General features: G+C 41.6%; 1 protein-coding gene across 1 annotated transcript in view; it reads left to right on the forward strand.

Moving 5' to 3' along the window:
• CEP89 (centrosomal protein 89kDa) overlaps positions 1 to 17,430 on the forward strand; it is a 74,362-nt gene extending 56,932 nt beyond the window's left edge. Inside the window, exons 18-19 of the mRNA XM_015562923.1 lie at positions 8,487 to 8,656; positions 15,764 to 17,430. Coding sequence (XP_015418409.1) covers positions 8,487 to 8,656; positions 15,764 to 16,004 — 411 coding nt within the window. The 3' untranslated portion in view covers positions 16,005 to 17,430. The remainder of the gene's footprint in view (positions 1 to 8,486; positions 8,657 to 15,763) is intronic.
• Positions 17,431 to 17,450: the final 20 nt, after the last annotated feature.

Below are 17,450 nucleotides of genomic sequence, written 5' to 3' on the forward strand. Positions count from 1 at the left end.
TCTGGGTATGATATTCTCTTTACTCCTAGTTGTAGAATTTCCACTCAGCCAGCCCTCCTGTGGTTCTGGATGGTGTCCGTTCCGTGTTTCAGGTGTAATTTGAATTGGTTGTTCAAGGCAGCAATCTCCGGCATTAACCTATGCCGTCATCTTGGTTCTCCTCTTTGTCTGTTTTATTTTAGGGAACGTAGGTTTAGGCCTGAATTATTTACTTTTAAAAAGTTAAACAATATTTAACTTAAAATTTCTCAGAACCAAATCTGTGCCCTAATACAATGAATAGATTTTATTTTTCCTACATTTCATAAATATTGAGTGAAAGAAGCCCAGCACAAATGAGTACCTATAAATATGATTGCATTTATATAAATTTTAAAACAGGCCAAAGTAACCTGTTTGGTGCATTAATTGTAAAACTAGAAATCAATAAAAAATATATTTTTAAATATTCTATGTATTACATTGGATAATAGTTATATGGTATTTTCTTTGTTACTATTAATGAAATTGTTCATATATGTTGTTGTTTTTTAATATATTTCTTTATTGATTTCAGAGAGGAAGGGAGAAGGAGAGAGAGATAGAAACATCAATGATGAGAGAGAATCATTGATCAGCTGCCTCCTGCACACCCCCTACTGGGGATGTGTCCACAACCCAGGCATGTGCCCTTGGCCAGAATCAACCTGGGACCCTTCAGTCCGCAGGCTGATGCTCTATCCACTGAGCCAAGACAGCTAGGGCTGTTCATATATGTTTTATGTTTCCCCCAAATATCCACGTGTCACCTTACCAATGAGACATACCTCGACTATTTTTAATTGGTGGTCATCTATACTTTCACATTCCTGATTCTCATTACGTTGCTTTATTGTTTCTTCCAAAGACAACATTCTAACAGACTATATAATTTATTTATTATGTTTATTGGTTATTGTCTGTCTTCCCTGACCAGACTATAAACTCCACAAGGACAGGGATCTTTTTCTATTTTTGTTCACTGATATATCCCAAGCACCTAGAATCCAAATAGCATTGGATTCATAGTATTCAATAAATTCAATAACTGTTTGGGAAATTAATTAAATAGTATATTTTACAATTTAAAAAATTCAACAATATCAAGCCCTGGCCAGCATAGCTCAGTGGTTAGAGCGTTGGCCCATACACCAAAGGGTTGTGAGTTTGATTCCTGGTCAAGGGCATGTACCTGGGTTACAGGTTCAATCCTCGGCCCTGGTAGGGGCACATGCAGGAGGCAACCAATCAATGTCTCTTTCACCTCAATGTTTCTCTTTCTCTCTCTTTCCCCCTCCCCCACTCCCTTCTACCTCTCTAAAAATCAATGGAAAAAATATATCCTCAGGTGAGGATTAAGAAACAACAAAAAAATCAACAATATCAAAAGCAGTATACAAAACAATATCTCAACTCTGCATCAGAAAGGCTAGAAGAAATACACCATACTGCTAGTGGTAAGACTCTGCCTAGCAGTATTATGAGGAGTAATAAGCAATTATGGGTTTTTGTTTTTTCTGGTTGGCTTTTATTTCTAAAAGAGAAAGTCTGATCTTCAGAGTGGGTGGCCTTGTCTTGGGAATCCATCTCATCATTGGTCATCTGAATAGGAATAGTAAAAGGGACCACCCAGCCACAAGAGAGGAAACCTGTGAGTCAGATTCGGTTAGACAGGGCAGAATCTCTGGGGAAGTGAAGAGACCTGGAAAAGGCTTGAGAAAATCCAGAGGTGATCTCACAGAACTCCAGCAAAATCTGACTTGTAAAAGTGAGGGCATCTCCTTGGAAGTCAGGGATAGGAGGAGAGCTAGGAAACATAGAGCTGCAGGTGGAGCCATTCATGACCTGGCTGGATTCCGAGAGCCAGGGAGGAGGCTTCAAGAGAGGTGGAAGGTATCCCTGGCCCAACCAACCCATGCTCCCACCCTCTTAGGAACCTCATCTTATCTCAGAGGAATACAGTGCCCTCCATATAAAACACCTTAAGAAAATGGAAGAAAAGTAGAAGTAAAACTCTCCTATACATGATGAAATGCATCACAAAGTGTTGCCACAAAGGAGATAAAAATTGAAACCTATACTCCAAAGTGGATTGATACGCAGGTAGGTAAGTAGATAGGCAAGAGGTAGCTAAAACTTAATAAAGCAGTCAAAACTAGGAAGAAATACCACAAAGCAGAAACAGTGCCCTAAGAAGAGACAGCCAGACAAAGGAGGCTGTGAAATGGAATGGGTACAACATGGGAAAGTAGAAGAAGAAGAAATCATTTCAGAAATGTGAACTAAATTGCAAGGAGAATGTGTTCATAAAAGCACAATAAGGGACATAACGGATAGAGATGAAAAAGGCAAAGACAAGAAGGCAGAAGTAAGAATGTCAAAAAGACTTCAGTAGAAAGTGACAAGAGATCCGGTATCCTATTGGTAGAATCCCCAAAGAAGAAACTAAACAATGGAACTTATTCTAATCTAACCATAATTCATAAAAACTTTCTGAGATAAAAGAGGACTTGAATCTACATATTGAAAGGGCACATTATATGCCAAAACAAACACATGGACCCAGAAAATTGACATCAACACCTATAACTTTAAGATAAACAAAGAATACCTTGAACACTCATGCAAAAGACCACGGCATAACAAAGAAAAAACCACGTTGGCATCACACTTTTCAGTAACAACACTGAATGCCAGAGACCTGTGGGCTACCATCCATACATATTCAAGGAAAGAGAGTTGTGAGACAAGGATATTTCCATCCAACCAAACTGCTCTTAAGATGTTTTGACCATGCAAAAACTTGGTCCTAAGGACCAAACAAACCAAGTTTAGCCAACCAAGAAATAATTGGGCAGACTTTGGAAAAGTATTAATAGTAAGAATATATTAAACTGTGAACTAAGAATTAAAACAGGGCCTTAGCTGGTTTGGCCCAGTGGATAGAGCATTGGCCTGTGGACTAAAGGATCCTGGGTTCGATTCTGATCAAGGGCACATGCCTGGGTTGCAGGGTCAATCCCCAATAGGGAGCATGCAGGAGGCAGCCAATCAATGATTCTCATCATTGATGTTTCTTAACTCTCTCTCCCTCTCCCTTCCTCTCTGAAATCAATCTATAATAATAAAGGTGTTATATGCTAATTAGACCAGACATCCTTCCAGACGACTTTCTGGACGAAGCCGGGGCTGTGAGGGAAGCCCAGGTCCCAGGTGCCTGCAGGCAACCAGAGAGAAGCCTAGGTCCCGGGTGCCAGAGGGAAGCCAGTGCTAGCAGCCAGGGGAAGGAAGGCCTACTCTTGCACAAATTTTGTGCATCGGGTCTCTAGTAAAGATATATTTAAAAAAAAAAAAAAGGCAGGGACAAGACTGATAGAATAGAATGTAAATGTTCTCTGCCAATGTAGAAACAATACAACCAAAGAAAAACTGATAAGTGAAGGGGGAAGGAAGGTAGAAAGTAGAATAAACTAGCCGACTGCTTCATATGCAATAACTTGAGTCGAAGGATATCATTTAAAGCTGAAAAATCAAGTAGGAGGCACTTAAGCATATTTAAGTGGGGGAAGAGTGAAGAACAGGTTATGAGCTAAAATGTTACTTATGAGCCCTGGCTGGTGTAGGTCAGTGGATAGAGTGTCAGCCTGTGCACCGAAGGGTTGCAGGTTTGATTCCAGGTCAAGGGTGTGTACCTAGTTATCAGGTTTGATCTCTGGCCCAAGTCAGGGCAAGTAAGGGAAGCAACCAATTGATGTCTCTCTCACATCAAAGTTTCTCTCATCTTTCCCCATCTCTCCCTCACTTCCACTCTCTAAAAATCAGTGGATAAAAATATCCTCAGCCCTAGCCAGTCTGGCTCAGTGGATAGAGCGTCGGCCTATGGACCAAAGAGTCCCAGATTTGATTACAGTCAAGGGCATGTACCTTGGTTGAAGGCTCCTTCCTGGACTCAGGGCCTGGTTGGGGCTTGTGCAGGAGGCAACCAATCGGTGTGTGTCTCTCATATCAATGTTTCTGTCTTTCCCTCTCCCTAAAAATCAATAGAAAAAAATATCCTCGGGTGAAGATTTAAACAAAAAAAAGTATGGGATTCAGCAAAAGCAATTCTAAGGGGAAAGTTCATAACTAAACAAGCCTACCACAGGAAGCAGGAAAAATTCCAAAAAAACAATCTAACTTTACACCTAAAGGAACTAGAAAAAGAACAAACAAAACCCAAAGTAAGTAAAAGGAAGAAAATAAAGATGAGAGTAGAATAAACAAAATAAAGACTTAAAAAACAATAGAAAAGATCAATGAAACTAAGAGTTGGTTCTTTGAAAGGATAAACAAGATTGGCAAGCATATAGCATCAAGGAAAATGAGAGCCCAGCTGGCATGGCTCAGTGGTTGAGCGTTGACCTATGAACCAGGAGGTCATGATTCGATTGCTAGTCAGGGCACATGCCTGGGTTACAGGCTTGATCCCCAGCATGGGACATGCAGGAGGCAGCCGATCAATGATTTTCTCTCATTATTGATGTCTCTGCCTCTCCCCCTTTCCCTTCCTCTCTGAAATCAATAAAAATATTTTTTTTAAAAAAGAGAGCAAACCCAAGTAAATAAAATCAGAAATGAAAGAGGAGAGATTACAACCGACACCACAGAAATACAAAGGATAATCAAAGAATACTATGTATGCCAACAAACTGGATAATAGAAGAAACAGATAAATTTCAAGAAACATACAACTTTCCAAGACTAAATTTAAAAAAAAAAGACCAATTACTAGCAACAAAATTTAAGCAGTAATAAGAACTCCCAACCAACAAAATCCCAGGACCAAACTAAACTGAGTCTCCTGCATGTGTACTACTATTTGTAATACTTTAAACAAGAAAATAAAATTAAAAAATAATAATGATATTAAATAAAAATAAAGTGAGTCTCCTATAGGCAGCATATAGGTGGGTCTTGCTTTTTTATCCATTCTACCACCCTATATCTTTTGATAGGAACACTTTAGTCCATTTACATCTAAAATAATTATTAGTAGGTATGTGCTGATTGCCATTTGTTCATTGTTTTAGTTTTTGTGGTTGTTTTTCTCTGTATCTTCTTCTTCTGATCTCTTTTCTGCTGATTTGATTTTCTTTTGTGTTTTGATTGAATACCTTTCTCTGTTTTTTATGCATTTTTTGTAGGTTTTTGGTTTGTGGTTACCATGAGGTGTGTGTGTGTGTGTGTGTGTGTGTATACACACTAATAAAAGGGTAATATACTAATTAGACCGGGTTGTTGGGGACATCTTCCAGACGTCTGACTTCCTTCCAGACAAAGTCATGGTGTTGGGGGCCAGGCAGAGGCAGTTAGGGGCGAGATCAGGCTGGCAGGGGAGAGCAGTTGGGGGCATTAGGCAGGCAGGCAGGGGGGTGGTTAGGAGCCCGTGGTCCTGGCACTATAACGTGAGACCGAATGACCAGAATGAAAGGTCGACCAGTCGACCAGTTGCTATGATGTGCACTGACCACCAGGGGGCAGAGACTTAGCGTAGGAGCTGCCCCCTGATGGTCAGTGCACTCCCATGGCCAGCCAACCTTCCCCAGTCCCTCCCCCCCGCCAGTAAACTCGGTGCACGAACTTCGTGCACCTGGCCTCTAGCTGTGTGTGTGTGTGTGTGTGTGTGTGTATGACAGTATTTTAAGCTGATTTTGTATATTTTTTTTTATTGATTTTTTACAGAGAGGAAGGCAGAGAGATAGTTAGAAACATCGATGAGAGAGAAACATCGATCAGCTGCCTCCTGCATATCCCCCACTGGGGATGTGCCCGCAGCTCAGGTACATGCCCTTGACCGGAATCGAACCTGGGACCCTTCAGTCCGAAGGCCGACATTAAGCTGATTTTGGACATCATGTTTTTATTTTCTTGTTTTTTGTATCCCTTGACTATTGTAGTTATAGTTAATTTTGCTATATTGTCTTTTAACCTTCATATTAGCTTTTTAAGTGATTGATTCACTGTGTTTATTGTATACTTGTCTTTACCAGTGAGAATTTTTCTTTCCTGTATTTCCTTATTCCTGGTTATACCTTTTCTTTCCTGCAAATGAAGACCCTTTGACAATTCTTGTAAAGCTGGTTTAGTGGTGGTGAACTCATTTAGTTTTTGCTGGGAAACTATCTCTCCTTCAATTCTGAATGATAACCTTGCCAGATACAGTATTCTAGGTCATTGGTTCTTTTCTTTTAGCATTCTAAATATTTTCTGCCACTCCCTCTGACTTGTAAACTTGCTTCTGAGAAATCAGCTGATAACTTATGGGATTTCCCTTAAAGTTTCTGACTTGTTTCCTTCTTGAGGCCTTGTCCCTTTATCCTTAACCTTTGCTATTTTAATTGCAGTATGTCTTGGTTTAGGCCTCTTTGGGTTCATCTGTTTGGAACTCTGTGCTTCCTGGACCAGAATGTGTTTCCTTTCCCAGATTAGGGACATTTTCAGTCATTACTTATTCAAATATACTTTCTGCTCCTTTCTCTCACTCTTCTTCCACTGGAATCCCTATAATGTGGATGTTAGGGCATTCAATGTCCCAAAAGTCTCTTAATCTCATTTTTAAAAAATTCTTTTTTCAGCCCAGTCACATGGTTCAGTGGTTGAGCATCAACCTGTGAACCAGGAGGTCATGGTTCAATCCCTAGTCAGAGCATATGCCTGAGTTGTGGGCTTGATCCCCAGTGTGGGACCTGCAGGAGACAACCAATCAATGATTCTTTCTCATCATAGATGTTTCTCTCTCTTCCTCTCCCTCCCTCTCTGAAATCAAGAAAAATATATATTTTTTAAAAATAATAATAAAATAAAATTCTTTTTTCATTTTGTTGGTCTAATTGAGTGATTTCCCCTATTCTGTCTTCCAGTTTGCTAATCCATTCTTCTGTATTAACTAATTTGATTTCCGTTCCTTCTAATGTGTTCTTCATTTCAGTTATTGTATTCTTTATTTCTGATTGGTTCTTTATTGCATTTTCTAACCCTTTGTTAGAAATGCTCTCTGAGATTTTCTATTCTACTCTCAACCTTATTGAGCATCCTTACAACCATTTCTTTGTATTCTTTATCAGGCAAATGAGTTATCTCCAATTCATTAGAGTTTTTCTCTGGATTTTTTTAATTGCTCCTTCATTTGGGACATATTCTTCTGCTCCCCATTTTGTTTGACTTTCTGTGTTTATTCCTATGAGTTTGATGAAATAGCTTTTTCTCAATCTGTGTGCCAGATGTTTTTGGTAGGGCAGTTATAGATGGGCAAGGCACGTACCAAAAGGAGTGGGTTCCGGGCAGGGCAACCTAGTGTGTGTTTCCTTGCCCTTTTGCTCTGGGCAGGGCCATCCTGTATGGGTTGCACTGCCCAGTATGTGTGCAATGTGCCCTGTTACTTTAATTGTCTGTTCCCTGAACCTGATCTGGGCAGGGCTACTCTGAGTGCATGTGTTGCAGTATCCCAGTGTCCCCACACTTTCTCTGGTCACATGCAGGTGCTCCCCACTATTTCTGCACTTTGTCTGAATAGGACAGCCTTGCGAACAGCACAGCATTTTGCTGGTTCCACACTCTGGGCAGGGGGTGTGCCGCGTGCAACCCAGCAGGTGCATGCTACCACACCCACCGGATCTCTCTCCAGGTGAAGGGGCCTATTTACATGGGCTGTGGTGCTGTCCTGCTCCTGATGGATCTAGTTCTGGGAGGGGTAGCAGCCCTGCAGCTCAACCAGAGAACTGGGATAAAGCGCCCGCTCCATCCAAGTGCAGGAGAATTGTAAACAATGATGCTCACCAGTCCCTCCATTCCGGACAATTCCCTCAGCGCCCAGAGGACACTCTCAGTTCCCAGCCTTCTCTATACAGTCTTCCTTTCTGTTTTGTGCAGAAGCTGTTCCAGTTGTCTCTTAGATATCACCCAGAGGAACTGCTGTATATATAGGTGTAAATTTAATGTGTCCTTAGAGTCCTCCTACGCTGCCATCTTTGACTGGCTTCCAGATGTCGTAACTTCCAAAGAGAATTTCATCTATGTAAACTATACTATTGGTCAGACTGTATGTGACAAAAGTTTTAGAAATGCTCAGAAGGAAACTCATAACCTTAAATACTATGCAACAAAATGTAAGAAGGAAAATAAATTAATGTCTTTTATCTCAGTCATCTCAAAGTATGCCAGATCCTTCTGTTTTAATTTTATTTATAACATATAAATATAATTTATAGCATGATATAAATTAGAAATTTGGTTTTATTATACTTGAATTTTTTATTATTTTATATGACCTTTATGATCCAGCCTTGCCCTCCCAGATCAGACCTATCCAGGGCTTACTCAACTCATTGGTCTCTGACAGCACAAGGAGGTGGGTCGGGAATGCATCCTTGAGGCCTCGGCCTGGGCAGCAAGCAGCCTCCCTCACTCACAGAGTCCTCCTCCTCCACCAGGGTTACAAGAAGCTGGCTGCACTGAAGCTGGATGACATTAGTCACTGTCTGACAGAGCAGCAGGAGGACTTTGCTAGCAAGACCGCTCAGTACCAGCAGGAGATGCGGTACCTCCATCGGATGCTGCAGGACAAGCAGGATGTCCTGGATGAGGCGCTACAGGAGAAAAGGTAGGGCTGCCCCACCCATATCGCGTGTGTGTTTTTGGATGTTGGTAGAATTTTCCAATAAAACCCTCTAGATCTGTTTTGTTTATTTAATTGCTTGCTTTTGCTTTTGTATTTTAGTCTTATCTGAATTTTTTTTAAACAGAAGGGGCTTTTTAAAAAATATATTTTATTGATTTTCCAGAGAGAGGAAGGGAGAGGGACAGAGAGCCAGAAACATTGATGAGAAAGAAACATCGATCAGCTGCCTCCCACACACCTCCCACTGGGGATGTGCTCGCAACCAAGGCACATGTCCTTGACCAGAATCGAACCTGGGACTTCTTAGTCCGCAGGCGCAGACGCTCAATCCACTGAGCCAAACCGGTTAGGGCTCTGAATTTAATGTTGCTCTTGATTTTTATTTGCTCCTTACTTTGTTTTCTTTTTTAAAATTTCCCCAGCAATTGACATGTGTAAGTTTAAGGTGTACAATGTGATGACTTAATACATGTATATATTGCAAAATGATTACCACAATAAAGTTAAAACATCCTTCGCCTCACATAATTACCATGTTGTTGGTATAGTGATAACATTTAAGATCTACTCCCTTATCTACTCTCTAAGAGAGATCTCATACAGTATCATTAACTGAGGTCACCATGCTATACAGTACATCCCAGCTTCTCATTTGCTTTAATCCCTCCTTGAAAATTTTCTGTTGTTTGAATATTGGACCTTCTAAAGCAACTTACTCCTCTAATTGTCCTTCCCTTTTTCTTCTTTTACATCTCTGATATTTTTGTTTTATTCCATTTTCTTGGGAGATATTATAAATTTTAGATTAAATGTTTTACTTCCTTTTTTTGTATTTATTGCCAAGAACATTAAAATCTCCTTTTTTGAAAGATCATAATGATAAGATTAGAGGTGCATTTTGTTCTCTGTGGATATAAGGTACTATATCAGTTATACCTTTATCCTTTAAACTTGTGATAGACAAAATATTGCCAGTGTATTAAACACATTGGGGAATATCGCAGGCTTTGTGAAGGTGAACGTGTGGTCCCTCACACTTAAGTCCGCCCTTTCCTAATGGCTGTGTTGCCTTTGACAGACTGGAATATAAACTGATGCCTGCAGAAGAAGAATAATGATGCTCAGATGTGATTTTCTTCAAGTTTTAGTAGGATCCATGTATTTGATGCCATGCAGAATGCAGTTATCTGCTTCCCATCAGCCAGATGCTTCTTAATGCCAAGCAAAATGAAGTCTTATCTAACATGGTTTCTGTAGTCATAGAAGTTCTTATCAGTCTGAATAGTCACTTTGTAAAAAGTTGAGACAATATCAAGTTTCTTGCCAAACAGGAGGCTTAGAATTCCATTAGTAGAATGGAACTTTATTTTTTACTTTCTCTACATTCCATTTTTTGCCCTTTAATTGTTTAAAACTTATATATTCTTTGAGAGTTACCCTTGAAATTTCACCCTGGATATTTAACATTAAAAAATATATTTGATCAGCATACCTACATTCTTCCCCCCAAATGCAAGCTCTAATGCTTTAATCTAATTATTTCCCCTTTGGTTTATATGATGATATCTAATATCATTAGATATAACTATGTCATTTTATGTCATTATTTTTATCCATCCCAAATTAAATAATACTATTTTTATATAGTTGTTTATTTTTATTTGCCTACAGTTGGTCAATTTCTTTGCTTGCTAATTGTTAAAATCAAGACAACCAGCCCAAAATAGAATTGCTTATGCTAAGCCCCATGTCATCAAACAAAGACTAAATGTACAATTTCAGCTCTTGCAGAAATGGAGTCTTAAATCAGTCATGTAGGAATCACCTGATTAGCACTAGTTATGTAATCTACCAATAGGCCTCCTTGCAATAACCAGCTGCTTTTTTGCCTCATTTAACTTCCTTGTTCCTGCTCCCTTCTGCCTATAAAACCCTTTATTTTATACAGCTCATTGGAGCTCCTTTCTGTCTGCTAGATTGGATACTGCCCAATTTGAATTGATTTTTGCTCAGAAAAAAAGCCCTCAAAAATATGCCTCAGTTAATCTTTTAACATATTCTTTCTTGCATCTTAGAATAGTTTATTTCTCAGATTAGTTTCCTTCTTCCTAAAATACATTATTTAGAAGTTTATTTAATAAGAGGATGTTGGTAGTAAGCTTTTTTAGTTTTGTTTATCTGAAAACACTGGATTTTGACCCCAGTCTTGTAAGATGATTTTTGCTGGGTATAGAATTCTACATTGACAGGTTTTTCTGTCTCAGCATATCCCATTGCCTTCTCTGTTTTATTTTTGCTGTTCTGTTGTTTTTTATCATTTTTTTAAAAAGTTCGTCTTGTCCTGGCTGCCGTTGCTCAGTGGTTAGAGTGTCATCCCAGGCACTGAAAGGTAGTAGGTTCAATTCCCAATCAAGGGCACATACCTGGGTTGCAGGTTTGATCCCTGACCCCAGTCAGGGCGCATGTGGGAAGCCACAAATTGATGTATCTCTCTCACATTGATGTTTCTCTCCCCCTCCCTCCCTCCTTTCCGTTCTCTCTGAAAGCAATGGAAAAATATCCTCCAGTGAAGATTAACAAACACACACACACACACACACACACACACACACAGAGTAGCAGGTTGGATTATAAGACGAAATCCAACTGTATGCTGCCTTCAGGAGACACATCTCAGCTGCAAGGACAAACATAGACTCAAAGAAGAAGGAAGGAAAATGATACTCCAAAGCAACAAGGCATGCAGCCTGCCAGCCGCGAGTTTGACATGCTTGCTCCAAAGCAAATGGCATCCAGAGAAAAGTGGGTATAGCCATACTTATATCAGACAAAATAGATTTCAAGCTAAAAAAGGTAATGAGACAAAGATGGCATTTTATAATGATAAAGGGGACATATCAATATATATGCACCAATCAGGGAGTACCAAAATAGAAAAAGCAACTACTGATAATAGAACTAAAGGCAGAAACTGACAAAAACACAATTATAGTAGTAAACCTAACTACCCCATTGTTATCTATAGATAGATCATTCAAACAGAAAATCAATAAGACATTAATATTGACTTTAAATGACACATTAGACCAATTGCACATAATTGATATTTACAAAGTTTTCATCCCAAAATACCAGATTATACATTCTTCTTTAGTGCATATGAAACATTCTCAAAGATAGACCATATATTGGGACACAGAACTAGCCTCAATAAATTCAAGATTGAAATCATACCAAGTATATTCTCCAAACACAATGCTTTGAAATTGGAAATTGCACAAAGAAAGAGGGGAAAAAATCACAAATATATGGAGATTAAATAACATGCTACTAAACAATGACTGGGTCAGAGAAGACGTAAAAGAAACAAGAAAAAAAATGCATAGAGACAAGTGAGAATAATATGACATCAAAATTTAGGGAATTCATACAAAATGGTTGTAAGAGAGAAACTTATATCATTACAGGCCTACCTCAAGAAACAAAAATCTCAAATAACATTTCACCATATAGAACTAGAAAAACAGAACAATCAAAGCCCAAACCCAGTAGAAGGGAGGAAATAATAAAAATTAGATCAGAATTAATAAAATAGAAAACAAAAAGACAATAGAAAAAACTAATGCAACAAAGAATTGGCTCTTTGAAAACATTTTGATTAGGAAAAAAAGAGAAAAGGCTCAAACAAACTCGGAAATGAAAAAGAAGTTACAATGGACCCCACAGAAATACAAAGGACTATACCAGAATGCTGTCACATGCTACATATGCCACCAAATTTGATAGCCTAGAAAAAAAAGATAAATTCTTAGAAATGCATAACCTTCTTAGACTAAACCATGAAGATCTGGAAAATCTAAATAGATTAATCATCAGTAAGAAAATTTAAAGAGTCATCAAAAACCTCCCCAAAAAGTAAAAGTCCAGAACCAGATGGTTATACTAGTGAATTCTACCAACTATTTAAAGAAGACATAATATCTATTCCTCTCAAACTCTTATGAAAAATTGAAGAGGCAGTACTTCCTAATTCGTTTTGCAAGGCCATCATTATCCTGAAACCAAAACCTGGCAAGGACAACACACAAAAAAGGAATTACAGACCAATAACTCTGATGAATATAGATGCAACAATCTTAAACAAAATGCTAGCAGGTCAAATACAACAATACATTAAAAAGATAAAGTGGAGTTCATTCCAGGGGCACAGGATGGCTCAACATACTCAAACTGGTCCAATGTGATACATCATAGCAGTAAAATAAAGGATAAAGTCATGTGATCATATCAGTGGAAGCAGATAATGCATTTAATAAGATACTACATCCAGTTATGATTAAAATGTTCAATAGAATGGGTATAAAAAGAAAGTAGCTCACCATAATGAAGGCCATATATGACAAATCCTCAGCTAATATACCGAATGTTGGAAAACTGAAAGCTTTTTCTCTAAAATCAGGAATAAGATAAGGATGCCCATTCTTGGCATCACCACTCTTATTCAGCATAGTGCCGGAAGGGGTAGCCAGAGCAATCAGGCAAAAGAAAGAAGTAAAGGCATCCAGATTAGGAATGAAGAAGTAAAATCATTAACTTTTTGCAGATGACATAACTCTTTAACATCAAAATGCTATTAGAGCCCTGGTTGGTTTGGCTCAGTGGATAGAGCATCGCCCTGCGGACTCAAGGGTCCCAGGTTTGATTCCGGTCAAGGGCAGGTACCTTGGTTGCAGTCACATCCCCAGTGGGGGGTGTGCAGGAGGCAGCTGGTCAATGTTTCTCCCTCATCAATGTTTCTAACTCTCTATCCCTCTCCCATCCTCTCTGTAAAGAATCAATAAAATATATTAAATTTTAAAAAAAGCTATTAGAAACAAATGAAAAAAATACAGTAAAGTTATAGGATACAAAATCAATGTACAAGAACCATTGCCTTTGTATATACTAAGAATGAAATTTCAGAAAAATGAAAAAAACTTTTTCATTTGCAATTCCATCAAATAGAATAAAATTCCTAGGAATAAACTTAAAGGATGTGAAGGACCTATACACTGAAAAACCACAAAAGGACTTTTAAAATATCCATGATGCCATCATTACATTTCTATTATACAACTCATTAATATCATATATTTTTCTGTACTGCATTCTGGGTGATTTTCTCTGCTCAATATTCCAGTTTACTAATTCTCTCTTTGGTCGTATCCAATGTACTGTTTACAGCTGTCACCAACCGGTGGTCCATGAGGTCTGAAAGGTTGGTGACCGCTGGTTTAGCACATTCACTGGGTTCTTTTCCTGATTGTCTCAAAAATGGCTTTTTACTCTTGATACACTACAGTCAGGGCCTGGGGATGCCCAATCATGGGGAACAATATAGATTCAAACGCCAGATGTATTTGCAAACGGAAGACTCTTAGCCTCACAGGAGGTTTCTTTTGAAGATTGGCAGGTTTCCCACCAAACCATCGTGTCTGTGAGGGTTATCCTTGTGCCTCCATTTCCCTGCCTAATTCTGGAGCACGTAGTTCAGGGTGTATCTAGGAAGAAGAGGAAAAACATGGAGTTTGGGGTTTGGTCACACCCAGTTTTCATGGGCCCAAGACCTGCTCTCCACTCCATAGAAAGCTGGGTTCTTGCATGGGCTTTGGCCTCAAAGAAATACCAACATTTTGTTTACCTACCTCTGTGGTTTCAGCTTAGTCTTCAGTTTTTCTGCCCTTAGAGACTTCCTATTGTTTGTTTTTAGTTTAGCCATACATTTGTCCTGATTCGTTGCTGTGATTTGTCAAACATCTAGGTGTTTTTGTGCTAGAAACAAAAGCCTGGAGTTTGGGGGGACATGTTTACTTAAGTAGTGCCCAACCCTCAGTGGGCATCATGGGACTTGGAAGGAGTAACAGTTCATAAGAAAAGTGAAAACTGAACAAGTGGGCATGTCACTGGCCTCCCTGAATCTCAGTGTTTCCTTCCTTAAACAACAGTGCTAAGCCCACCTGATAACCCAGTTTCTAACATTTTCCATAACATTCTCCCACTGTCTATGAAGCTGGCCTCCCCACAGTCCCCCAAAGGGCTCATCATCCAGGGAAGCGGGGGCTGATATCCTGGTCTGTTCCCTCAGGGGACCACGGCCCTGTGAGGACATGGATACCTTTGTCTGCCCTGTTTCCTGAGCCCACATGGTGCTTGTCACGCAGTCCTTGCTCAGGAGAATCTGCTTCATTGTCCTTTCCTTTTCTCAGGCCTGTTTCCCTTGGGCACTCACCCTCTTGGCACATGGTCTCGGCCAGTAGTCTCTGTGTCCTCCATTATGAGCCCCATCTCCCTATGGTTCCCTCCTTACCTCGTACTAATTCTGTTTTTTAAATGATTGATTCCAGAGAGGGAGGAAGAGAGAGAGAGAAACATCAATGTGAGAGAGACATCGATTGGTTGCATCCCGTACACGTCCTGCGTGGGAATCAAACCCTGCAACCCAGGCATGTACCTGATAGGCATGTGCCCTGACCAGGAGTCGAACCCACGATCTCCTGTGCACGGGGGACACTCCAACCAGCTGAGCCACCAGGCCAGACCCCTCACTAATCCGTTATGTCTGGGCCCGCAGTGGCTCAATGGTGGGTGCCTGTGAAAGGTGCCTGAGTGTTGGCCAGGTCACAGTGGGGACGGGCAGAGGGGACAGAGGAACAGCCTACAGGGCGCACAGTACATGGGTGCTCTCGGCCGGGCCACTGTGCTGAATAGGTCAATCACTTCAGTTATTGTATCTTATGTTTGTGCAGTATAATTCTGTAGAAAAACACAGAATAGGTACATTGATGTCAACGTGAAGGCAATGGCAACATCTGGCGAGGAAAGGTAAGAAGTTGTGTTCAGCCGGTGCCTTAGTCTTCCTTTCTGTTTCCAGGGGACCTCGGTGTTTCGTGCAACACTGGGAGTCCCGGCTTCCCAACCGGAGCCCGCTGGGCTCTGTTCTGTGGTGCAAGCGAACCTCCATTGAGTGCTTGCTGCCTTAGGACCCATGGGCCATCCAAGCATTTTAATTGTGTGGCTTTAAACTTTCCCTGTGTTTCGGTTGTTTCTCAGAGCAGTGGAAGGGGAACTTGAAGTGGTTTGGGAGTCTACCTCCAAGGAAAACCGAAGAATCCGAGAACTTCTCCGCGCGACGCTGGAGAGGACGGGCGTGTGGACCGGCACCAGCGCCTCCGAGGATCCCCGCCTCGAGGGCCTCGCTCAGGGCGACGTGCTGGATGGCTGCAGCCTCAGCTACTGTGACATGAAGCCGCCTCCCTCCCCCCGCCAGGGTCTGCAGGAGCCCCTGGGCTAGGACCTGGGCCCGAAAAGTCTGCCTTGCCCGGAACAGGGAAAGGCAAACTCCCACCTAACAGTGTTTTCCTCTCAGGGCCAGGAAGAAATAAACTGTCTCAGCTTAATTCCCGTTCTACATTCTGCTTTACTTTAACAATGAGCTGCTACACTCTGTTAGCCAGGGCGGGTCTTCTTGCCACACTGCCACTGAGAATGGCTCGTGAGACCCCCTGCTCGGGTAACGGCCCGATGAGCTGGCCCGTCGCCTGGCTCCTAGAAAGCACCGAGGGAATGGCCGGCGGGACCAGCTCACGTGCTGTGTCAGGTCAGTCTATTGGCTGTGCCCAGCAGGGGAGCAGCAGCGAGGGTCTCTGTGTATCAGCTCTGGGTAGCATTTTGTTGTTCGGTAGAAATCAGGTGCTGGTAGCCATGCAGCGGTAAGTTGTGCAAAACGTGTTGCGCCCTTTCTCTAAGCTTTCTCTCTCCCCCCGGGAAGGTACTTCTTCCGGGGTCACACAGTCCCTCCCCTTTGAGAGCCTCACTTTGAGCACCAAGGCAGGGCCCCTTCCATGGCCACACCGAGAAGGACCCCGGAGGCTGTGGTTCTGCTCCGCTCTGTGCCACCTGCCCAGTTAGACAGTCCCAGCCTCTCGGGACCAGCCACTGGTCTGGTGATGCCAGCTGACAGGCTGCTGTCCCCGGTACTGAAAGATCCCGGACAGCAGGCCCCAGAGGCAGTGGTGCAGAGGGTGGAATCCTGGGGCACGTTTTACAAAACCCCTCCTCGCTGAGGCCTGTGTTGTTCAGATGAGCAAATAAGCCCTGGCATTGTCCTTGGTCATCTGTAAAAGTTACATCTGAGCGCTTTGATTGCTAGATGGAAAACTGAGATAGAATATCCTAGCTCTTTTACATTTTTATTAACGACAATTGTAATTTACTGTCATTTTCAAGGGGTAGAAAGACTCACCAGGAGTTAGAGCTACATGATAACTTAGCAATAGCTTTGTTATTTCAAGGGAGTTTGCCAACAATCCGTAGTCAGGTGAGAGGTGCAGCCCGCAGTCCCACCTCCCGGACTGTGTCGGAGGGTGGCTTGTCTGTGGGAACACTGCCATCGTCCCCACCTAGACAGCCACTTCGGTCCTCCTGGATTTTCCTGCCTCCATGAGAACATCTTCTTCCCTGAGAAGTGAACGTTTTTACATTTCTGCCTTGTTTACTACACACACAAATGTACTTTGCAAGGGCAGGCAGCTGAGGCAGGGAACAGGCTGTCGGACGCTTTGGGAAGGGACAAATGCCCCAGGCCTTGCAGGATGGACCAGGGTTCGGGAGCTGGAGCAGGACAGAGGGAGGTGCGCAGAGGCAAGAACTCAGGAGCAGAGGAGGGGTTTGGGCCCTGGAAGTTGGGGTGGCAGTGAGGCCAGACTGGTCCACGGAGACCTGGGCCTGCTGGGAGGGA

This window comes from Myotis davidii, unplaced genomic scaffold (genome assembly GCF_000327345.1).
Source record: "Myotis davidii unplaced genomic scaffold, ASM32734v1 scaffold77, whole genome shotgun sequence".
NCBI classification, from domain to species: Eukaryota; Metazoa; Chordata; class Mammalia; order Chiroptera; family Vespertilionidae; genus Myotis; species Myotis davidii.